The sequence below is a fragment of the Pan paniscus genome, chromosome 3 (genome assembly GCF_029289425.2).
Source record: "Pan paniscus chromosome 3, NHGRI_mPanPan1-v2.0_pri, whole genome shotgun sequence".
Lineage (NCBI taxonomy): Eukaryota > Metazoa > Chordata > Mammalia > Primates > Hominidae > Pan > Pan paniscus.
This window is the reverse complement of record NC_073252.2, coordinates 79,228,739-79,255,719: the sequence shown is the minus strand read 5'-3', so window position 1 is coordinate 79,255,719 and position 26,981 is coordinate 79,228,739. Positions and strand designations below refer to the sequence as shown.

At 34.2% G+C, this 26,981-nt stretch overlaps 1 protein-coding gene across 3 annotated transcripts in view; it reads right to left on the bottom strand.

The window, feature by feature from the left end:
* Positions 1–26,981, bottom strand: part of FRYL (FRY like transcription coactivator) — a 157,791-nt gene that overhangs the window by 111,435 nt on the left and 19,375 nt on the right. For all 3 annotated transcript variants that reach the window (XM_055111564.2, XM_055111566.2, XM_055111565.2), the window contains exons 2-6: positions 26,054–26,253; positions 14,928–14,981; positions 12,432–12,571; positions 11,063–11,159; positions 586–665 (exon numbers count right to left, since the gene is read on the bottom strand). In XM_055111564.2, the coding sequence (XP_054967539.1) occupies positions 586–665; positions 11,063–11,159; positions 12,432–12,571; positions 14,928–14,981; positions 26,054–26,253 (571 nt within the window). The remainder of the gene's footprint in view (positions 1–585; positions 666–11,062; positions 11,160–12,431; positions 12,572–14,927; positions 14,982–26,053; positions 26,254–26,981) is intronic.

Below are 26,981 nucleotides of genomic sequence, written 5' to 3'. Positions count from 1 at the left end.
TGTATAATTTTCTCTGAATATTCATTTATACAACAAAGTAATACTAATTTTATTCTATCTTCAATTTTACTTTACTATATTTAACCTTCTGGTTCTTACATATCCAATCTGTAGTACTAAGAATTATTTTCACAAAATCTTTCTTATCAGCATTTTTTGTGGATTTAAAAGAAATGGGGGCTGGGTGCAGTGGCTCACACCTATAATCCCAGCACTTTGGGAGGCCAAGGCAGGTGGATTGCTTGGAGCCCAGGAGTTCAAGTCCAGCCTGGGCAACATGGCAAAACTCTGTTTCTACAAAAAATACAAAAATTAGCTGAGTGTGGTGGCGTGCACCTGTAGTCCTGGCTACTCAGGAGGCTGAGTTGGGAGGATCACTTGAGCCCAGGAGGTCAAGGCTGCAGTGAGCCATGATTGCATCTCTGCACTCCAGGCTGGGTGAAAGTGAGACCTTGCCTCAAGAAAAAAAAAAAAAGGAAGATAAGAATTGCCTTGAACTCTCAAACAAATGACCAGTAAGACTTAAAATAGTCTAGACCTGGATTGCAAAAAAAGGCAACAATCCCAAGTTAGTATTTTACTTACCCTTCCTTATGTTTAAAGTGCTTAAAAGCTAAGTTTAGAACTTCATGAACTAAGGGATCGGGTACAGGATGAACAGGAATCTAGAATTTAAAAAAATTATCAAGTAAGAGTTAAATTATTGGTTTTTTATGAGTATTCTCATCAATTCAACTAATTAAATCAATAATCAATCTTAATGTTCATGGGATTATTACTAATCTGTCAATCTTCCTTTTTTCTGAGAATCTCGTTTTCTCTAAGAATTTGGTTACTCATCAAATTTCACAAGCTCTAAATTTAAGAATATTAGCTTCATAATCACAAATCACTGAACTATAGACTATGCAGTGGGAAAAGCAATAGTTGTTACTGTTATTACTACTTAATATTTACTGTCAGCAAACTAAAAAGACATGTACACCTCCCTGTAACACTTACAGAAAAGCACCTTTGTAATGAGTCAGCCCTACATTTAATATAACCCAATTTTGAACTATCATGAAAATGGTCACAAGGGACACTATCTTTTCTAACAATCTTAAACTATTTATAGACTTATTATTAAAAACCTGACATTTAAATAGTCTCATTTCAACTCTAAAAGAGTACATGCTAGTTCCTATAATGTAAAACAAATTTTAAAAATTTAAACCAGTAATAAAAGCCCTACTCCTCCACCACATATAATCATTATTAACAACTTCATGTACATCCTTCCAGACTTTTTCCTACACATCCTCACATGCATGCGTGCATTCCTTAGTTTTACTTAACCGAATAATGTATCTTTCCATGTCAGTATTTAGAGCTCCTCCTTATACTTTCTAACAGCCACTCAATATGTATATATCACAATTGGTATGTATATATAAACCATATACTCAATATGTATACCTATATACATATTGGAATATGTATATAGAGTATATATGTATATATACTATATATACATAATATATGTATATATACTATATATACATATATGTATATATAGTATATATACATATATGTATATATAGTATATATACATATATGTATATATTGTATTATATACATATATATGTATATATAGTATATATACATATATGTATATATTGTATTATATACATATATATGTATATATAGTATATATACATATATGTATATATATACATATATGTATACATACAATATATACATACATGTATACATACGCATACATACATGTATACATACGCATACATACATATGTATACATACGCATACATACATATGTATACATACGCATACATACATATGTATACATACGCATACATACATATGTATACATACGCATACATACATATGTATACATACGCATACATACATATGTATACATACGCATACATACATATGTATACATACGCATACATACATATGTATACATACGCATACATACATATGTATACATACGCATACATACATATGTATACATACGCATACATACATATGTATACATACGCATACATACATATGTATACATACGTATACATACATATGTATACATACGTATACATACATATGTATACATACGTATACATACATATGTATACATACGTATACATACAATATATACATACGTATACATACAATATATACATACGTATACATACAATATATACATACGTATACACACAATATATACATACGTATACACACAATATATACATACGTATACACACAATATATACATACGTATACACACAATATATACATACGTATATACAATATATACATACGTATATACAATATATACATACGTATATATACAATATATACATACGTATATATACAATATATACATACGTATATATACAATATATACATACGTATATATACAATATATACATACGTATATATACAATATATACATACGTATATATACAATATATACATACGTATATATACAATATATACATACGTATATATACAATATATACATACGTATATATACAATATATACATACGTATATATACAATATATACATACGTATATATACAATATATACATACGTATATATACAATATATACATACGTATATATACAATATATACATACGTATATATACAATATATACATACGTATATATACAATATATACATACGTATATATACAATATATACATACGTATATATACAATATATACATACGTATATATACAATATATACATACGTATATATACAATATATACATATATACTCTATATACATATTCCAATATGTATATAGGTATACATATTGAGTATATGGTTTATATATACATACCAATTGTGATATATACATATTGAGTATATGTATATATACATATATTATATATGTTCAATATATTGTATATATTGAAATATGTATATATGTATACACTCAATATGTATACATATATACACTCAATATGTATATATCACAATTTGATATGTATATATCACAATTTGAGGAGCCCCCTATTAATGAACATTTCAATTCAGATTTTCAATATTCAAGTAGTACTACAATAAACATCTTGTGCATTTAACATTATATACTTGTAGAGTTCCACAGGAAAGACTCTGAAAGAAGCAACTGCTGGGTTAAAGAGTTTACAAGTCATTGCTAACACATATTCTAGTTCTACACAGTCATCCTTCAGTATATATGGTGCATTGGTTCCAGGACCCCCGTGATACCAAAATCTGCAGATGCTCAAGTTCCTGATATAAAATGGTGTAGTATTTGCATATAACACTACGTACATCCTCCCGTACACTTTAAATCATCTCTATCTAGATTACTTATAGTATGTAACACAATGTAAATGTTACATAAATAGTTGTTATACTGTATTTCCTATTATTTTTTATTATTGTGTTGTTACTTTTATTTATATATATTGTTTTAATTTTTAATTTTTGTGTGTACCTACCAGATGTATATATTTATGGGGTATTTTTATATTTTTGATCCAAGGTTGGCTGAATTCATGGATATAGAACTCACAGATATGAAGGCCCTGACTGTGTGGGTCTATTTTTGAGCTCTCCATTTTGTTCTATCAATCAATTTGTATGTGTCTATACCAAAATCATACCATCTTTTTAATTACTAAAGCTTAATAATAAGTTCTCATATCTAGTAGTGCAGGTCCTCTCCTTACTTTTCTTCAGAGATAGCTTGGCTATTCTTGGCCCATTGTTCTTCCATATTCCATCTAGAGTCACCTTTTCAAGTTCTATAAAAACTGTTAGGATTTTTATTAGAGCTGCAATGAATCTATAAAACAATTTGAAGTAACTGTATTTTTATATATTTACATGAAATAACTTTTAGTAATATTTTCTAATTTTCTGGTTTTGTGCTTTGACAAAGAGATGCTTGATTTCACTAATTATAAGGAGAATGAAAATCTTCAAGATATCATTTTATACCTACTTGATGGGAAAAAGATTAAGTCTGAAAATACCAAATAGTAGAGAGAATGTAAAAAAGTGAGGTTCTGTATATACTGTTGCAAAGCAGCATACAATCTAGTGAAGGAGATCAGGTATGTCACCCCACAATATATTATTTGGCATGCAGATTATTTTGAGCTAAAGGCAATTGAGAAACAGCAGATGCAGGAACAGTTTCCTCTACAATCCTTACTAAATAACCATTACATTCCATTAGTTTTCTGCATATATTTACCTTCCCACAATTTTATTGTTTCTAGAAGCCCAAACCTTTTTCCTTTGTCTTGTCACTACTCTACAACTTATCACTCTTTGTTAAAATGGTATATATTCCAGTCTGTACCTGAATCTTTGGAAAAAAAAAGTGTATTAATTCTTGGATCTTTGCATATTTTCTTCGAGGCATCCATGTGCATTCGTAATAAACCTTTTGACCCTGGTAATCTTTCTCTTGTCAGTTCAGTTTGTAGAGCCCCAGGCACTAAATCCAAGAAGGCAGAGCAAAAAGTTTTTTCCTCCCCTATACAGTAATTCTTGTGTATCTACGGTTTTGCTTTCTGTGGTTTACCCAAGGTCAACCATGGTTTGAAAATACTAAGACTGTGTGTGCACATGTGTGTGTGTGTGTGTGTGTGTGTGACACCACATGCATACAGTTTTATTACAGTATATTGTTACAACTGTTCTATTTTTATTTATTTATTTATTTTTGAGACAGTCTCGCTCTGTCGCCCAGGCTGGATAGAGTGCAGTGGCACGATCTCTGCTCACTGCAAGCTCCACCTCTTGGGTTCATGCCATTCTCCTGCCTCAGCCTCCCAAGTAGCTGGGACTACAGGTGCCTGCCACCATGCCTGGCTAATTTTTTTGTGTGTGTGTATTTTTAGTAGAGACAGGGTTTCACCCTGTTAGCCAAGATGGTCTCAATCTCCTGACCTCGTGATCCACTTGCCTTGGCCTCCCAAAGTGCTGGGATTACAGGCGTGAGCCACCGCACCCGGCCAACTGTTCTATTTTATTATTAGTTATTGTTGTAAATCTTTTACTGTGCCTGGTTTATGAATTAAACTTTATTATGAGTATGTATGTATATGAAGAAACATAATACAGGCTTAGTATCCCCTATTTGAAATGCTTGGGACCAGAAGTGTTTTGGATTTCTGATTTTCTTAAATTTTGGAATATTCACATATACATAATGAACTATCTTGGGGATAAGACCCAAATCTAATCACAAAATGTTGTTTGTTTCATATACACCTTATACACATAGCTTGAAGGTAATTTTATAAAATATGTTAAATAATTTTGTGCATGAAACAAAGTTTTGACTGTGTTTGACTGTAACCCATCACATGAGGTCAGGTGTATAACTTTCCACTTGTAGTGTCATGTTGGTGCTCAAAAAGTTTTGGATTTGGGGACATTTCAGATTAGGGATGCTCAACCTGTATATACAGGGTTTGATATTATCCATAATATCAGGTACCAACTAGGAGTGCTGGAACATATCCCCTGAGAATAAAGGGAGACTACTATATTTGCTTCAGTTATGACTGAAGTTTAACAATGACAGCTAACGACAACACTCAGCCATGCTATGTGCTCTTTGTTGCCACCCTACTACCACCATCAACATTTTCTATGTTTATAACACTTGTAACAGTCTTACAAGACACAGGTATACCTCCTACTTTACAGATGAGGGAAATGAAGTTCAGAGGTTGCTGTGTACTTCTCTAGAATATACTGTGTCCCTAGATTCTGATATATGTAAATGCATTTGAGGCTGGGCACAGTGGCTCACGCCTGTAATCCCAGCACTCTGGGAGGCTGAGGCGGGTGGATCATCTGAGGTCAGGAGTTCCAGACCAGCCTGGCCAACATGGTGAAACCTCGTCTCTACTAAAAATATAAAAATTAGCCAGGCATGGTAGCACACGCCTATAATCCCAGCTACTCGGGAGGCTGAGGCAGGAGAATTGCTTAAACCCAAGAGGTGGAGGTTGCAATGAGCTGAAATTGCCCCACTGTACTCCTGCATGGGTGACACAGAGTGACTCCAACCAAAAAAAAAAAAAAAAAAAAGGCATTTGAATAAAACAAATCAGCAAGAAAACTTTGGTCTTATCATATTACTGCCAGGAAAGAAAGAGAAACACAGAGAAGTAAAAGAAGAAATACATCTTATCTTTAATTTTAATTAAAAATACATAAGTTCTGGTGAGACAGAGTTCGAGGTGTGATAAAAAAAATACATAAGTTCTAAAAATTTTACTTTAAGAACGAACATTATCAGAACACAGACATCCTGAAAGTCCCTATTTCTCCCCTTATTTTCAGTAGTTTAAAAAAAAAATTCTCAAACTGAATTTCCAAAGAAGAAAGAGAAAAGAATCTCATTTCGGGTCACAAAGAAAACGTTCTACTTTCATGGAGTAATATCTCCATCTTTAGCAACAAGAATTTCTAAGATCTTGCCATCGGTGTGATTTTAGAAGCGGCTCTAATTCTACTTCAATATGCAAGAAAATCTAGTAGAAACTATAGTAACTGGCTAGGTGCAATGGCTCACGCCTGTAATCCCTGCACTTTGGGAGGCCGAGGCAAGCGGATCACCTGAGGTCAGGAGTTCGTGACTAGCCTGACCAATATGGTGAAACCCCATCTCTTCTAAAAATACAAAAATTAGCCAGGCTTAGTGACGTGCACCTGTAATCTCAGCTTCTCGGGAGGCTGAGGCAGGAGAACTGCTTGAATCAGGGAGGCAGAGGTTGCAGTGAGCCAAGATCAAACCATTGCACCCTAGCCTGGGCAACAGAGTGAGACTCCATCTCAAAAAAAAAAAAAAAAAAAAAAGAAACTATAATAACAAATACTCAGGTTTATTCCAAGGCTATTTCCACTACCACTGCCAAAAGTTTAATGCTTTTATCACATTATGAAAGTAAAGAACAAAAGACTAGCTTAAGATAGTGTGAAGTTGGACTAGCCCAATCATTAGCTAAATGACCAATTCTCAGCACCAAGGAGTGTAAACATCACACATTAGCAGAATGACAAGTCACCTCCCATGTGGACCTTTGGGACTGCTCATCAATATCTAAAATGCTATTAAGTCTGAAAATGCAAATAATCTACTCCGTATACATAAAAGATATCACCACCTTCTGATAGTTCACAATAATATGAATAAAACCAAGCCAAGAGCTTGAAATGGCTCACAAACTAGGTTTCTCAACTTGTTTGTTTTAAAGAATGAACATATGACTAAAATTCAATATTAAAAAGAGTATTGCTTCAAACTTTATAAATGTGATATTGCTGTTTAAACATGCTTTTATCATGGATCTAAGCCCTTTGGTACAAACATACTATTTTAGTTGGGCATTACCCCAAATTTATTCTAATGACTTTTTTAGAAAAGCAAAATTAGTCCTCTATTATCTGGAATTAATTTTGTTTCCAAGGTGAATCCCACTACTTAATTTCATCATATTTACATTAGCTCTTCGGCTAACTTGTTACAATGAAAAGTTTCATTCAATTTTATAAAATACTGGCCATTTCCACTATTCACAATAGCAAAGACTTGGAACCAACCCAAAAGCCCATCAATGATAAACTGGAGAAAGAAAATGTGGCACATATACACCATGGAATACTCTGCAGCCATAAAAAAGGATGAGTTCATGTCCTTTGCAGGGACATGGATGAAGCTGGAAATCATCATTCTCAGCAAACTAACACAAGAACAGAAAACCAAACACTGCAAGTTCTCACTCATAAACGGGAGTTGAACAATGAGAACACATGGACACAGGGAGGGGAACATCACACACTGGGGCCTCTCAGCGGGTGGGGAGCTAGGGGAGGGACGGCATTAGGAGAAATACCTAATGTAGCTGATGGGTTGATGGGTGCAGCAAACCATCATGGCACGTGTATACCTATGTAACAAACCTGCATGTGCTGCACATGTACCCCAGCACTTAAAGTATAATAATAAAAAAAAAATACTGGCCATTTCACCTAATGTATCACATATTTTACCAATGAGAATTAAGTTTATTTTTATCATTAAAGAGAAAATTTGGAGTAAAATCAATGAATTTGCTTTATAATCTTCAGCAAATCACTACAATTAAGAACATTTCTTCACCTGTAAAGTGAAAATAATAGATAATATGTATTGAGGACTTTCCATGCATCAGGCATTATTATATTTAATTCTTATGATTCTACAAAAATGATATCACACATTTTTATAGAGGAAGGAAGAGTCAGGGATAATAACTTGCCCAAAGTTACAAAGCAAGCAAGAGAGCTGGCATATTAATAGTACTTGCCATGGCCATCTCCCAGGGTTTATTACAATGATCAGTTGGCACAAAAGAGATAGAGTCCTTCATACATTTTGAAGAGTTCCAAACGTGTGATTATTACAGACAAAACAAATTATTCAAGATACAAATAATTTCTAATACATGAGGTCAAAGTCTAATCTATAAGGAATATTTTACTCGTCAAGACTGAAACAACCATTTATCAACACTTCAATCCTCTGTAGACTGTGTGCCTCATCACAATAAACCTGAATCACATTTTAATATAGGTGTATTATATAGGGCAAAAGTAAAAGTCCTATTAAATTGTAGATATATTACATTGTTTACTCTCTGGATCTATTAAACCTCATGTTATTCTGACAGAAGAAAATTGGGTTAGTTAGTGGTGATATTTCAGCAAGCTCTATTGATTTTTACATCGTTTTCTCTAGTTTTATTAGAGAAGCTACAAAGACTTGCCTTTTACCAGTGGGAATAATCCCTACATAGGATTTTAGATGAATAAAGTGTATCTATGTTCTTGGTGAGATACATATAAATATATTTTTTGATGAATGCATTTAAATTAGCGTATGGGGATAATAGTAACAGAGGGGAAGAAGTAAGTAGAAAGGATACTATAGGTTGGAATAATATGGTGACAGATCCAAAGACAAAGATTAGCTATCAAGGCCACTGCATTTCTTTTTCACTTTCAGTCCATGTGAACCATGGGTCAGAAATGATTTTGTGCAATGCAGTGAATGTGAACAATGAGTCCACCAAAGAAAAAAAAAAAAGATTTTTTTTTTTTTTTTTTTTTTTAAAGAGACAGGGTCTTGCACTGTCACCCAGGCTGGAGTACAGTGGTGCAGTCATAGCTAACTGTAACCTCAAATCCCTAGGCTCAGGTGATCCTCCTGCCTCAGCCTCCAGAGTAGCTATGCCTACAGGCACATACCACCACACCCAGATAATTTTTAAATTTTTTAATATTTTGTAGAGATGGGGTCCCCACTACTAAAAAAGTGTTATGTTTATAGATCTTTTTTTTTCTTTTTTTTCCCCTACATGAAGACCTATCTGGACTGTGTTAAAAGAGGAGGAGGAGGGCTACAAAGGCAACAAGGAGGGGAAGAGGACAGGGAGGATGAGGGGGAAGAGATGGGAAAAACGCCTCCACAGGGTTGCCTGTGAATTGTAGTTCTGAAGCCAGTGCAATTGGGCAACTTTAGGATGAGGAGCGAGACTGACATCTAAGAAAAGGATGCCATGGGAAATGAACGAAGGAGGAAGGCACAATGGGGCCAGGTCACTGGGGTTCCTGAATGCTAATGTAGGGAGTCTGCCATTTCTCTGGCTGGAGGAAGAAACCCTATACTGTTTAAGCAAAAAAGTACAAATACTGGTTACCAATCCACTTAAATGAAATACATTTAGCACACAAGATACACCAGGGATAAATCACAATGAGCAGTAGTCAGAGTCCATTGCTGGGCTCTGGCCATTTCCAGTCCTTAGCTCTTCCTATCCTAGTGACTGCTGCCTTAAGGTCTTAGTATCTCAGTTAAACCAAGAGATCACAGAAGTCAAATTTGGCTTGTTAGCACAACTCCCAGAGGAGATTTCTTTCCTACCTCTACCAAAAAACGTTTATGAAATGCATATATTAAAGTGATTTAACCTTTAATTAACTCTGTTTTACATATTTAAAATTATGTTTATTTGCAGATTTCAGAGTACCAAATAACTGTCTTTTCATATTCCTTGTAAAAATAAAAGCTAAATAAAACTGATTATATAATTCAAGTACTTTTATACTATGAGAAAAACAGACTGTCAATTAATTTTATATCTTGTATTTGCTGTTTGTCACATATTCCTTTCTATGTAACAAAAACAAAACTCCCTGTCCAAATGTGTCATATCCAAAATATGACTCTGACCTTTAGGCTTCCTAACTTGTTTCAAAAGAATACAATGTTCGTGCCTGGAAATACATGGATCATCCTTGAATGATATAACTTTAAAGACCATGATCTTTAAAAAAAAAAAAAAAAAAAGCTTTCAAATTCAGCACGCATTTATACTGATCTGGAGTAATAAAAATACTAAGACTATACCTGACACTATATTATATATTCATATCTTTACTGTGTATCTATCCCATTCAAGTGCAAGCTCATGAGTTTATTGCCTAAAACAGTGCCAGCACACAGTAGGCATTCTAATATTCATTGAATGAATAAACATTCCTAACTTATTATCTGAAGTATTCTCACTTGACTGAAAAACATTTGCACATGACAATTCGGTACCCTTATCAAATCACCCCATGCCTCTACTAAAAGTGCACAATTATTACATGTTGGAATGCAGGCTTGGGGGCTTAGAGGAGAAATAAAGTGGAATAAGGGACTGAAGTAGCTGAATGGCAGGCAAACTACATTTACAGCTAAAAGTCAATATTAACACAATTTCCATTCAGCTCCATTTTGCTAACAAGATTTTATATCTTGGATAAGCATACAAAGGCAAAAAATAGAGGAGATAACAGATAGGTACAGGGCAGGAAAGCCCCAGGCAACTGAAAGAAGTATAATTAAATTACAGGAATTTAATTTATGTGGGCTAAAATTCTAGACACAGCATCTTAAAGTAACTGAAACACGAAGGCACAGTAAGCAAAGAATAAGGAATACAGACTTTGCAGAAATAAAAGAGCTTACCTGCTTTAGAACTTCAACTAAAACTAAACAAAAAATGAAGTCTACTGCTAAGTCCCTCCTTTCAAGAAGATAATCTCTTTCACGTTGCTGTTCATCCCTGAAACAAGAATCCAAAATTAGTACTGCATTAAGATTATGACTTTAAAAATACCTGTTAGTTAGTAGCTCATGTTGCTTACTGTTTTCCTACTATGTAAAATGTGCTACAGCAATTGTTAATATGAAGCTTTTTGTTTTTTATTTTTGTCTTTTTGGTTTGAGACAGGGTCTCGTTCTGTCACCCAGGCTGGAGTGCAATGCTGCAAACATGGCCCACCGCAGCTTCAACCTCCTGGGTTCATGTGATCCTCCCACCCCAAGTAGCTAGACTACAGGCAAGCGCCACCATGCCCAGCTAATTTTGTTTATTTTTTCTAGAGAAGGGATCTCCCTATATTGCCCAGACTGGTCTCAAATTCCTGGGTTCAAGTGATCCTCCTGCCTGAGCCTCCTAAAGCAGATTACAAGCATAAGTCACAGTGCCTGGTCTGAAGCTTTTTAATAATCCAACATATGCACAAACATGTTTTTATGTTCTTTCCCTTTTTATATACGGGGTGTTTATTCAGAGTTCACTATTGTATCTGTTAGCATTTAAACTTAACCTAAAAGAATTAGTAAGAAGAAGAAAAGTATTTTAAATTTCATTTAGAAAACGTAGCATTGTTCCATATTTGATTACTAGTATTTTGTTAAGAACTGAAACAAAAGTATTAACTTTTCAACATGAAAATACAGTACAAGGTATCCTTCTCACAAATTTCAGTTGAAAAATCACAAGTGGCATCTACTGAAGTCCAACACTAAACCATGGACAATCACCTGAACAAACGTGGCTCTTACATGCATGACAAGATCATCCTGGGAAATTTGAAGGAGAAGAAAACAAGTTCTAGGAATTGAGCTCCAAGAACAGTATCATAGTACTATTATAACACAGGGTTTTGGCAGTCTTCCTGTATTACAATAATTGTCTCCCTTCATAAACCATATAAACAGGAACTTCTTTGAATATTTTCTTAACTTTATGACTATTAAAAGCTCCTCACTGAACTGCTGAAATGGCACTCCTAAATAGGTTTTTGTATTACTAATTTTTGCATGATACCCAGTATGAGTACTGTAGGGCTACATCTAGTTTAACTGGTACCTTCTCTTGATTTACAGTTTATGTGTGAACTATCCTTCTCCCTTACTACCACCTTTGTAACAAAAGTAATCAACGCAGTTTGCTTAGGAATCAAACAATAACAACCTTCAGTTGATAATATCACCCCTTCATTGGAAGTGGGTTAATTCCAGGTGAAACAGTGTAAAATAAAGCACTTACCCCTTAGACTTTGTGCTAGACCGAGGCCTATATTCATAAGATTCATCTTCCGTTCCATTTTGGCGTCTGTACCAGTCAAACAAGGTGCGAAGTAAGGAAGGGAGACAGTGCTCTGCTACTGAGCTCATAGAGCTTATCAACTGAAAACACAAGATATTACCAGAAAATAAATTGTAACACTGAATGTACCACACTCTAAGTTCTATTAGCTATCATTTAGAAATGAATAAACACAGTAACTCAATGCAATAAATGTGCTTTAAAATTAAAGCAAGGGTCAAGGGTTTAGCCAAGTAATAAAGTTGGCTAAGTTTCACCCACTATTAAACTTTATCCAAATCCACGTGGTTTAGCTCAATGGCTTTCAACCTTTTCCCTGCCTCCATATGCCACCCGCACATGTAAAAACATGCCCATTAGTAACATCCCTGATTAAATACACAGATATCTTTGGGGGAAGCATTACAAATAACATGTACTTTCTGCCCTGGCAACTCCTATGTGTTCATGTGAACAAATGATTCTAAAATATTGCCACTACATGGATGAAAAGACAGAAACAAAGACTACATTATGTAAGAACTGTGGGGAAAGCTCCAATTTACTATGCTATGACAAAGAGGAGAATTATAATTACTCTGCTATCTGCAAATTAGCATGTTAGAAACATGTAAACAGTGTGTAAGGCTTAGACTACATAAAAGGACAACATAAATGATAAGTGTACTGTGATGAACAAATGTTACTAAATTTGGGGCATTCTTGAAACGATCTGAATTCTAGGTGAACATCACAGATTCTTTTCATGAATGAATCCAACTTGTCTGCACAGGCTACCATCAGCAGTCCCTAAGGTCACTCTTTACCTTGAGGATCCCAAGAACAATTTTCTCTCTTCACAAAAATTTCTGTATGTGATTCAACCCATTTCTCATAAAATTAATATTCTGAAATCAGTATATAATTAAATATGCTTCACTTTGTTAACTTATTTTTAAAAGTATGGGTTGCAGGATATTCAAGGTCTCTTTTAGTTCCATGACTAGAGCAGGAGTTAGTTATTGAAGAAGATAAATTGATACCTCTGTAAATTGAACATTTAATTTTCCTGTTATTTCATATTCTGCATAAAACTTCATCCAGAAAAAACAGAAAAGAATGAAACAGTTTATTTGATTCTGTTGGCTGTTCTCATTTTCATTACTTGTACTCTCCTTTAATAATCCTTTTATTGTACATTATCATAATTTGACAGGTAAATAGTTTCTAATACAGAAAACTAAGGTATAAACAAGGTTCTAATTTTATTTAACCATACTTTTAAAAAACCTGTATTTCATTAACAATGAACACTATCACTCAGAAGAAATCCCTTGCAATATCTAAAGAAGGAACAATAAAAACCCATCAACTATTGTAAATAAATACAAAACAGTTTATACCACACAGAGCTTTTTATTGTGAGCACCCTTTCAAAAAAAAAAATCAAGCTATGAGGCACAATCATTTATAGTTTATTAATCATTTACAATAAAAATGGAAATTGTCCTTAAAATGTTGTTTAATCAGATTTCAAATCCTGATTATGGATTGATTAGTGACATGGATTCAAGATGTGAATAATCTAAATAACTTTTGTAGTGGCATGAGACTTGAAAAGCACTGTATAAGGTGATCTTATTATAGTCTTATTGTAACAGAGGTCTTACTGCCCTATTTATGGTTTCTTCTTAGACCAGTGGCTATTTACTAAATGTATGTAACAGAATCACCTAGGAAGCTGTTGTACATACAGGGGCCAGAGCACCACCCTCAGTGATTCTGCTTTGGCAGAACTGGAGTGGATCCAGGAACACAGTATTTTGGTAAGTCTCCACCGAGTAATTCTAACCACTCTTCTTTATTTAGTCAATTAGCCTGATATGAACATTAAACTCTATTTCTGAGATATATAATTTTGGGAAAAGTGTCCCAGGAGTACTAGATAGTAAAGAAAGTTAATTTAAATTATTGGTTTTTAAAAATAACCACCATATATTTAAATACTTATAAGAAAATTGATCCAACATTTAATCCAAGCAAGAGGAAGAATTAGCATTAGAAGATCAGCACAAGAGTTGTTAGACACCGGCATTCTACATGCAGATTGAGAGCCCCACAGAAAAATAAATAAATGTTAAAAGGTAAAATATTATTATGTAAAAAGTGTGGCAATTGATACAGAAGGAAAGACTGAGGGATGTAACTGAAAATGAAAAATGTGAAAGGTACATTAAAGAGATTAACAATGAAAAGCTGTAAAATGCTAAATGAAGTGAAACTAATCACAGCTCATTATACTACTTATTTAAAAAAACTATCAAATCTAGAATGAATTAAGCATACAAGGATATATAGAAATTAAGGAATTCCTTAATATTGAATACATTTGGGCCAGACTATTAGGATGAACACTATTTCCAGGGGAAAAAAAAAATTCTCCCAAAATTGTCATACCTGATCAAACTGAAGATCTTCACCCCTCTGAAGAGATCTGGACAATAGCTTCTCCTATGATTAAAAAAAAAAATTAAAAATAAAAATAAAGCACAAATATAAAACATTAGAAATCTTCTACATAATAAACAGTTTAGATTTGTGCGTTTGGTTTTGCTCGTTTTCACTTGTTACTAGATTGTTTTAAAGAAAGATAAGCCTCCTCTTTGCCCAAGGTCACATGGTTAATTTAAGTGTGGCTCCAGAGGCAAGGCTCTCACTGTGATACTCTCCATACCAAAGAAAGTGGTTGTGCTCATCATCTCCTTTTGTAACAAGTTTAAGTTTGATAGTTCTTAGATTACAGACTTAAAGTTCAACATAGGTTTTCTTTAGATTCAAGTTCAAAAGTCAACAGTATGTGTTCTTTCTTTCATTCATTCAAGAGTTTACTGAAAAGCAGCCTACTACAGAGATTATCAGTAGCCAGAGGGCCTTGGTGTGACCTCCAACCTGACTACCACGAAGTGAATGACCATAGGCTGATGCCTTATGGTCTCTGTGCTTCAGTTTTCTTATCTGAAAAAACAAGGCGGTTGTCAAATACTGGTATCAGCAATATGCCTATTCTGTTTAAAAGCTTATAGCTTTTAAATATCTGTTCAATACTTAACCTCACTCGTAAGAGAAATATAAGTTAAAAAAAAACAAAGAAATACTTTGGGTATAATATATTGTATATACACATTCACTTACATTGGCTAGTAATATAAAATATCTCTTTTATATGTATGTAAAACTATATTCTGTATGTATATGTAAAAGAACCATGTGTTTACCAGTGGGGAGAGAAATTTGATAGTTAGAAAAAGAGGTAAAAGTTGGGGCCTGAGGATGGAAAGTTGTTACTACATAAACTTCTGTGCCAGTTGAACTTGCTTGGTATCACAGAAGCCAAGAAGAAAGAGTATTTCATTAAAAATAAACAGTATATTGCCAGTACAATACTTTCAGGAGGTAACCTTCCAGTATGACTGCTTCTTATTAATTTAACTGATATCAGGAGAGGGTTCTGATTTAGTGGTATATCTTGCTTCAGCACAGAACAATCTCTCCTATCACATACCAGAATTTTTTTTTAACTTTCCATCTGCTGATTTTTTTACTGAACAAACAAATATTGAGTTCCTTCTATGGGCAAGTAATATCTACAAAACACAGAAGACGTGGTGGGACTCACTGTGGAAAGCTAAGACCCTCTATCCTTCAACCTCTGAGTCCAGCGGGCATAATAGATACTAAAGTCTCTCTACCATCTCTCATCTGCATATGTACTCATTCTTGCTTGTATGAAGAAATGCCCAAAAGGGGTCAGTCTAGATCACTGTCTAAAATTAGTATAGAAAGATCACCATTGGTACATAAAGAGGCTTTCCCCAGTAGAAAACAGGAGACTGAAGAAATGGACTATGATGCTATCTTGCAATGGGTTGACAGAAAGTGGGAGTAAAGAAAATCTTGGACAAACAAAAGTTAAGATGGACACTGGATATTGTAATGTTAACTTTATATGTCAACTGGACTGGGCCATGGGGTTCCCAGATATTTGATTAAACATTATTCTGGATGTGTCTGTAACAGAGTATCTGTGGATGAGATTAACATGTGAATCAGGAGACTGAGTAAAGCAGATTGCCTTCCCCTATGTGGGTAGGTTTCATCCAGTCAGCTGAAGGCCTGAACAGAACAAAAGAGGTGACCTTCCCATAAGTAAGAGGGAACTCCTCCTGCCTGACTGACTTGAGCTAGGACATCGGTCTTTCTCTGCCTACAGATTCAAAGTGAAACATCGGTTCTTCTTGGGTTTCGAATGTGCTGGCTTTCAGACTAGAACTTATACCATGGGCTCTCCTGGTTCTCAAGCCTTCAAATTCAGACTGGAACTCCACCATTGTTTCTCTTGGGTCCCCTGCTTTCTGACTGCAGATTTTGGGACTTCTGAGCCTCTGAAATCATATGAGCCAATTCCTTGTTATCTATAATAAATCAATCTCTCTTTCTACATACATACAAACACACACCCTATTGGTTCCATTTCTCTGGAGAACCCTGAACAATACAAACATAATTTCTAATTTAATCTCCTCTTTGACCCAAGAAAAGAATATGTCCCAGGGAAAAAATGTATACACATTTGCAAAGAGGTGTATAGAAGGACATTCACTATCAATGGAAAAAATGTGAAGCAACGTCAATGTACAACAATAAAACTTTGGGTCAGTAAGTCATGGTATATTTCTTATGCAGTTGGCCTTCCATATCCTTGAGTTATGCATTCATGGATTCAACCAACCTTGGATCAAAAGCAGTAAAAAATAAAATAAAACTGCATCTGTACTGAACATGTACAGACTTGTGTCATTATTCCCTAAACAATATAGTAGAGCAACTATTTCTATAGCATTTACATTGTATTATATCTTACAAGCAATCCAGAGATGATTTAAAGTATACGGGAGGATGTGTATAGGTTATATGCAAATACCATGCCATGTTATATAAGGGACTTGACCATTCATGAATTTTGATATCCAAGGGAGGTCTTGGCACAATCCCCCATGGATGCCAAAGGACAACTGTATTAGAATATTGTGTAGTCAGTTAAGTAACAGGTAGACATAAATTTATAGATTGAGCAAAATGTTCTCAATATATGAGTTAAATTAGAGAATAACAGATAAAAGGAAAGAAAGTATGTATATATGGTAGTTAATACATATAAATTTAAAACTCTAGGAATATATATATCATACATTAATATGTAAAGCACAATTATAAGTCATTTTTTCATTATACCATTATTAACTTCATTTTCATTTTCTGAGTTTTCTACAAAGAACACAGATGACATGTTCTCATCCTTAAACTCAAGGGTTGCTGCTGGGGTTTCTAGTACTTGGTGGTATCCAGCAAATCCATTTAATTATAGAATACAATATAGCCACGAAAGGTATGGTTACAGAACAAAAGTGTTTTAAAACATTAAAATAACAATATACCTCAACAAAAACCAGGAGGTATGGAGAAGTGAGGTGGTTTAATTTCCTCATTGTCAAATCTGTTTGTCAATAAACCTCTCTCTCTCTCTGTGTGTGTGTGTGTATATGTGTATACATGTGTATACGTATGCATATGTTTAAGTTTAAAGATATCTTAAGAACTATTCGCTCTGTAACAAAAACATTATCTGAATGTAAAAATTAAATCATTTTCATTTTAGTTTTTTGTTCTGTTAAACAAAATTAACCAATATAATTAATCAAATTATTCGGCTAATTGATAAGCTAATATAATTAATCAAATTAATCAAACCATTATAATTAGTTTAACTTAAAATAGCATGTATGATGTGATTCTTTTTGTCAGTCTTTCTACCTACTTGTCTTGCTGGCTGCCCCTAACTTACTATATATATTCGTAAGAGATGTTTGTGATTATGTTTATAAGTACATGATAGTTGGTTTTTCTGTCGAGAATTTCAGGATGATTTTCTAAACTGTCTATATCATGTATTTTAATTGAAATTTACATTAAATACATATCACAGAAAAAGTCATTCTCTGAAATAAACAAGAAATATATAGAGATTTATGAAGCTTCTCTAGCCAGTAGTCCCAATTTTTTTCTCTCATGTATGATTAATCTTTATGAAAACAAGATCACAAATGTATTTACCACTGAAATATAAAAATTCCCAATCTAACTTAAGAGAATAATGTTTGATTACACCTGAAGCCACATTACTTTCTTAATAAGGTGAGATTTGGGGAACGTCTTTAGTACTCGGGTCTCTGGGGTTAAGCATATTTGGTCAATTATCTTGTAGGACAAGACATTTATCTCTAAAATCAAACTGCACACCATTCACATGCAACATGAGGATTCTGTACAATAATATACTAATATATGTTCAATTAACTAGCTCTAACACTTCAGTGAAACAGTCAGTATGTCCCATAATAAGTCCTGTAGAACACTGTTTCTAAAAGTGACTATACTGAAAAATCTTAGCTTTTTTAAAAATGGATTTTACTGTCCTAATGTGAACTATGTATCTAAGATTGGGGGTGGGGAATACAGTAAGAGGTTTCTTTCTAACTTATTTGACTTATTTGATCCCCCCTTTTCACTGTAAATATTAAGTCTAAAGAGCTTTAACATTTTGAGGACTGCTGATTCAAGTAGTTTTTTACTCATGTAGCATATTTATTCAACACAGTTATAGCCAACTAGAAGAATAAGAGAGAGTGATAAACTTTTCAGAAACACACAGTTGCCTTATGTTTAACATTTATTTGTTTCATAACAAATCCATACTTCCTGAAAGATTTCTGAAGATTTGACATCCTCACAGAGCTTTTCCTGAAGCGGAAAATGGGGGTGGGTTGTTTTGTCCATAAGAACTCAGAAGTGATTTTTGAATGCAAAAGGATATGTTATCCAAAAAAATAAATAAATAAATAAAAACAGAAAACATGAAAAGATATACTACACTAAATATAAATTACTAATCAAGAACTTTGTATTAACTTCTTAGGTTCATTATAGTGTAGTTGAGGATGCCCTAATGCTTGCTCAAGTAGATGTACTGTGTTTCAATATGTAAGTTTTTTTATATAAAAAAACTGTCACCCAGACTGGAGTGCAATGGCATGATCTCAGCTTACTGCAACCTCTGCTTCCTGGGTTTAAGTGATTCTTCTGCCTCACCTCCCCAGCAGCTGGGATTACAGGTGCCTACTACCACGTCCAGCTAGTTTTTGTATTTTTAGTAGAGATGGGGTTTCACCATGTTGGCCAGGCTGGTCTCGAATGCCTGACCTCAGGTGATCCATGCGCCTCAGCCTCCCAAAGTGCTGGGGTTACAGGCGTGAGCCACCATGCCCGGCCTCAATATATTCGTATTTTTTAAAAGACAAACTATTAAAAAACATTTATTGTCTATGTAACTCACCACAAACAACTAAAAAGTAAAATTATTCTTTACACTAACACATAAATGAATGCAAAGATGTGTGTACAGCAATATGTCCTGTAGCATTTCTTTAAAGCAGCCTCAAACTAGGGTAAGGCCAAAACTGCCTATCAATAGAGACTGATTTAAAACTATATATGTAATATTCGACTGTTAGAAAGAATGAGATTAATTTATATTGGCTGATACATAATAATCTCCAATTTAGATTGTTAAAATAAAAATATCTGGGTACAGAAAAAATGTGTATTTTATATATATCTCCCCTTCATTTGCGTGTGTGTGTGTGTGTGTGTGTGTGTGTGTGTTTAAAGGTGATTTCATATAAGTAAAAAAAATAGAACAAAGAATACGAGAGGCTGGGAGGGGTAGGGGAAAGAGAGGCACAGAGAGATTTGTTAAAGAATACAAAATTACGACTAGAGTGGGGGGAATAATTTCTAGTGTTCTATACCACTGCAGGATGACTATAGTAACAATAATACATTATATAGTTTCAAATAGCCATAATAGAAGGAGGATATTGAATGTCCCAACATAAACAAAATGACAAACATTTGAGATGATGGATATGCTAATTAGCCTGGTCTGATCACCATATGTATTACCACATCCCTATGTACTCCCATGAGATCTGCAATTATTATACGTCAATTATTTTTAAGATTAAAATTTTTTAAATTTAAAGAATAAAAAGTTTTTAAAGGTGGCAGGTGCTACAGAGATGGATAAGTAATAGACATGAAAAACTGGTAGACTAAAAACTGTTGATAGTGATTAGATGTTTTTATTATATAACCTTTAAAACTATTTCTACTTTTTATAGTCTTATTTTCATAGTAATAAAAGTTATAGTAATATTATAATTATAAAATATTATAATACTTTATAATATTATACAGTATTATAGTGTTATTTTCATAATACTATAAAAAGTTAATAATTCCAAGGCTCACAATCCTATATTTTATAATTTAATTCTACATATAGTGCATATGTAGGATACCAACAGCAATATGTAGCTTCAGAGAAAGCAAGAGAATTTTTGGAAAAATTTTGAAACCGTAACAATGACACTGAAACATTTCAGTAATCTGTAATTGGAGATGGCAGGTTGAACACTTGTATAGCCAACCTTCTATCCTAAAACAGAACAGTGAAATAATTTTTATAAGGGCTAAAACAAAAGAACAAAAAGGATGGGAGAGGAGGTGAAAAGCAGATGAAGACCATAACTAATTATCTCACCAAACAACGGTGACTCCTGAGTAAGCAAAGGGGAAAGTCGGCAGTCTGTTCATTCAGTCAGTCATTCACTCATTTGTCCAAATTATTTACTGGGTTCACAGTATGCCACACATTGTTCTAGGTTCTGGAGATACAGCCATAAAAAAACGGAAAACAACTCGCTCTCTTACAGAGTTAACAGTCTAATTAGAGAGTAAAGGAAGTGTATATTATGTCAGACAGATTTAGGACAGGAAGTTGGAATGGGGACTGAAATTTCAGATAACATGATCATAGAGAAGATGACACTTGAGGCACAACCAGAGGGAAGTGAGTGAGCTTGACCCACAGAGAGTAAAGGAAAGATAACCCAACTGATGCTTTAGAACTTCCCAGAAGGCTCAGGAATTGGAGAACTTGGGTACTCTGAAAGTATGGCTAAAGGTGAGGATAAAAATAAGAGGGCTGGTTGAAAGATTGTTTTAAAAAGCTTGTTTAAGAAAGATTTAGACCCTCCCTTTCACTTTACCTTCAGAGGCATTGCCTTTCTTAGGAAAGGGCAAAATACAATGATGCTGACTGGGGCATACAATGGTTGAAGAGGTACCATACTGAAGATAGGGAGGTTAAGCAAGAATACATACACCAAATATCAAAAACCCCAGTTATCTTCTGAGTCTAGTTCCCCAGAATGCTTGCAGCTAAAGCCTAAACTCTCCCATTCAGAGTACTGTAGGAACCTTCTTTGGGGACTCTGACAAGTCCCCCAAAAAAGATCTGACACTGATGGTCCATTGACAGTAATACACAGAAGATCACAGTCAAAAAGGCTCCTCTGTGTACACCGGACTTCCAATCAACTGTGTTTCATTCTTAAAATATAACAAGTTAAAATAAACATGTGAGGAGAAGGTAAAACCAGCAGAAAAACGCAGTTTGGAAGAAACTGACCATACAGGGAGAAGAAACCCTTTAAGACACATACACATATTTATACTCTCAAAAAAATAGTGAAAATTTTAGAGTTTTTAAAATGCTGGGCCTAAATCAAAACATAAGGTCTAAATCAGAAGAAGATAGGTAAATGGATTTTCTTCTATCTTCTTTTCTAGTCCCCAGCAATCTAAAAGATTAACAGATAAACTTGGATATACCTAGGTTATTACCGAGGATTGATCCATCTCCTTTTAGGAAAAAAGGACCTAAGGTATTGGATTGCATAGCCTGCAAGTTGCCATTTCAATCACCGATTGCCCTTCTTGAATCTTCCTTCTAAAATGAAAATGAAATTGTGGCTAAAAATCCAACTCAGCTAATCTTCAAGTCTTTTGGCTTCCTTAATCTTCTTTTATTATGGTTTCTAATATAAGAATGAAAAAGCCAATTCTCTCATTTTAGTGGTAGATTAAATTCTTTCAGCAAAAGCCATTCACATTTGTGTTTTTGAAACCTACTATCTGACTGACCATGAGCAAGGCCAGCCTCCTTGTATCTGACAAGCCCTGGATGCTATTTTCTTTAAAGTGACTCTGAACCCCGAGAGTCATCTTAGATGATTATTACCTAAAAGGGTACAGAATAAATTTCAAAATAAATGAAATTCCAATAAAAGCATTTGAAGCTATATTGTAAACACTGTGACAATATTAGATTAAATGTATTTTCATTATCTAATCTTGAAGCTATGGATTCCCAACTTACCCAGACTTGGACATAAATAAAAACAAAGCTGGCACTCTGCTCTAGATAAGAAGAAATTATCTTGGTATATAGGAGTGTAAGGGGTAAAATCTGTAAAATATGATGGTGATGTGGGGGTTTTCCTGGTGTGTCAGGAAGAGTAAGCAGTGATGCCTCTTCTATTTGTGATGGCAGAGTAGAAACATCTACGTTCTGATGAAATCCTTACCACTATTAATCATAATTTTATAATCTCAGATTACATAGCAGATGCCTCTAAAATTAACTATTAAATAAATGAATTAACTAATAAGATAAATGAATAGCATCAGGCTATTCTGAAAGAACTATCGGAAGCTCTGGCTAGAATGAAAACATTATTATTATTATTATTATTATTAGAAAAACAAAAGGCACACACCACAGCAATACTTCTTAAGGCTACATTCATTAAAATACAAATATTTAACAAAAACCCTCTACTGAGTACCCACCACCACAAGCAGTGCCACAGATACAGAGATGAGAGAGACCTGGTTCCTGGTATCGAGTAACTCACATCGGAGAAGATAAACATGTAAGCAATTAACTATAACGTGATATCATCATAATCTAGAAGTATGTACAAATTATTACAGTAAAATACATATTCATTTAGCTTAGGGGGGGATGACTAAGTTAGAGGGAATATATGGGAAGTTTGGAATGAGAATATACAATATGGCCAGAAGTGGTGGGTCTATAATCCCAGGACTTTGGGAGACCAAGGCAGGTGAATCACTTGAGCCCAGGAGTTTGAGACCAGCTTGGGTGAGATCTCATCTCTACAAAAACACAAAAATTAGCCAGGTGTGGTGGCGCATGCCTATAGTCTCAGCTACCCAGGAGATTGGGGTGGGAGGATTGCCTGAGCCTGGGAGGCGAAGGTTGCAGTGAGCCAAAATTGCGCCACTGAACTCCAGCCTGGGAGACACAGCAAGACCCTGCCTCTCCAAAAAAAAAAAAAAAAAATATATATATATATATATATATATATATATATATGCGCACACAAAATCTCAAATATATAAATATATATATAAAAATTGAGAACTGGTAGGACTGTATCACATGATACTACTATAAAACATTTCATAAAATAAAGTGTTTTTAAAATGTGCTGTGTGACTTGAAAATGGCTGAGGCCAGGTGATGGGTCCTAAGTGTTCATTATACCATAATCTTTAGTTTTATATATGTTTGACATTTTCCATAATAAATTCTTCAATTTGTTTAGAGTTGTTCCCTTACTGTATGCTGTTTAAGTAGACTAGTGTAGTAATTTATCATGTAATTCAGAGACCATTGAAAAAGAAAACTAACATTTTGTAGTTTAAGCATATCTATAATCAAATCTTATAATCATGAACTTATGCTATAGGCTTTTGTAATCCTTACTTCTAAAACAGAACTTTATATTAATAATATATATGCTGTCTCTCTATATATATACTATATATACATTATACAATATACACAAATATATATACATTAGTATAAAAATCAATTTGTTATGTGGAAAGCAATCATGGGATGATTTAAACTGAATATAAACATCTGCACAGTTTTGAAATATACATTTGGCTATTATTATGTATCAGATCCCAGAACATATTATTTCATAGATGCTTTCCTCAGAGTAGTTTTCTCTACTTAATCATTGAGAAGAAACTCACCTTCACAGCAATTTCAAGGCTACTTCACTAAGAAAATAAGAGCATTGACAATACTTCCTTCAACTTTCTTCCTGCCCTGTCCTCCCTTCTGTTGTTTTCCTCTCTCATCCTTCTAAGGAACTATAACAGGCTCCGTAAGCACACAGGTTCTAAAGCCAATATATTATTGTGCCTAACTCCTCAGTGCGCCGTCACAAACCCTCTGAATCTGAAATTGGTGGTGAATAGCTATCCCTAATTCAGTTGTGTAAGGAGTGAGTTTCAGCTGTTACAACATCCTTCGCCTTCCTCTCCATTCCCAACATCCCACATCGAACCTACACTGTGTTCTTAGTACATCACATACCCACTTCCTTCCAGCCCAAAGAGTAACCTAAACTGTCACCTATTTAAGGTGGCAGAGAGTCAAAGTTACTTCCTGTAATTATATCAAGAAGGTAAAACTGTTCTGTTTTATTTCTGCTTATTTCCAAATCCAATAACCACTTCTCTCAATGTTCATTGTACTTTGCTGCTCTACGTTATTGGCAATAATAATTCTATATTTTCTTGCCCTTGAAATCATCATTTGCTCTTTTGGCTTCAATTTACACCCTCATATAGATGATACCAAAATCTGTATTTCTAGTTACCATCTCTTGAGTTCTCAAAAAGAATTTCCAACTACCAATCAAGCAACTAATTCCATGTGGTGAGATCACCAGTATCTCAAGCTTAAGGTACACAAACAAAAAATTATTTTATCCACCTTTTCTACCCAAAGATATTCCTGTGTACTTTACCAAAGTAAATATATTATCATCTTTACTAACACTTCAGAGCATCTTTAACCCTTAACTTTCATTCAAAATGCCCCCTACTTAGTTACTTGTCAAGTTCTATTGATTTTACTTCTGTTATTTCTCTTACTTTCTTCTGCAACCATTTCTACTTTTAACACCATAGTTCAAGACCCCTTTCATTCCAGCCTGAACTATGTACAATAACTAAATAGTCTCCGCTCTCAATGTCTTCTCTCTCTATTGTTCAACCACCATATTATCCATCACAATAGCATTTACAACTCTTTAGAAACTGACCCATGTGTTTGTTTTCAGTCTTTCTCTTCCCTCCTCCTCATCATGGGCTCTAATCAAATAGAGCTTCTCACATTCTCCAAGTATGTCTCACACAATATACATGTAAAATATGTTCTCTTGTTTATTATAAGTTTGGCTGTGACCTTAGTGTTAACTCACATTATATCCTAATTTTCCTTTATTTCCTATGTTTTATTTGTTTCCACAATTCCCACTGTTGAAGTTCCTTTTTGTTCTTTTGCGACCTGCAGCAACTTATCAAAGTGGATTCTAAAGTCAGTGCAGCTTTCTACATCACCACTATCCCTTAATATTTTTTCAAGTATATTATTTCCTTTGAAAAATCTGTATTATAGTGGCTAATACAAAAGTCAAGAAAATATTTCAGATTTATAGGTCAGCTGTACTCACCAAGGGTTCGGCCATTACAACTTCAATTTTCTTTTCAGCTTGAACAGCAAATTCTGCAAAGAGGCTCTTGATGACATATTCACCAGGTTTGACATCTGGGTCAATCGTAATGTTTGACATGATGATATTTTTTTTTCCCCAAGTGGAATGAAAGTTGGAAGAAGCACAGTATTTATTTACTTTGCTGACTGGCGCTGAAGCTAAAAGTAAAAGAAACAAAAGAACTCTACTTTAATAAATCAACTCAAGAGGTCTACCATAACTACCCTATTTAATTTGTAAGCTGCCTCTAACCCTCAACCAGTTCTCCCAATCTCCTCTACCATAATCCATTTTGTCTATTTCTAACATACTAACATATTTATAATTTAATTACATATCATGTATATTATGTACTGTTTCTCTCTCTATCCTACTAATGTGAATATAAGAACAGGGATTCTCTTTTGGTTTTTGTTGTTGTTGTTGTTCACGGTAAATCCCAAGTACCTAGAACAATGCCTAGCATAGATTAGGTGCACAGTATTTGCTGAATGAATGAATGGATTCTAATCAGACAGTCAAATGCAATAAAGGAAATAAAACAGGTGTGAATAAATGAAACAGGAATGGGATTGGGGAACTGAAAAACAACACTACTTTGGAAAATACGCTCAGTGAAGACCTCACTGAAGAAGCTACACTTAAACTCAGGCCTAAATGATTTTTAAAATGAGGGAGCAAGACAAAGCACCAGGAACAGAAAACACAAGACTGAACATGCATGCTTAAAACACAGAAAGACCAGTGTGGCTGGAGCTCAAGGGAAGAAGCAGAGGTGGAAGGGAATATGAGATAAGGTCAGAATCAGCAGTCAGGGAGCAAGTCACAGAAGATCTTTAAGAACTTTGTAAGAAAATTAGATTTCATTCCAAATGCAATTAAAATT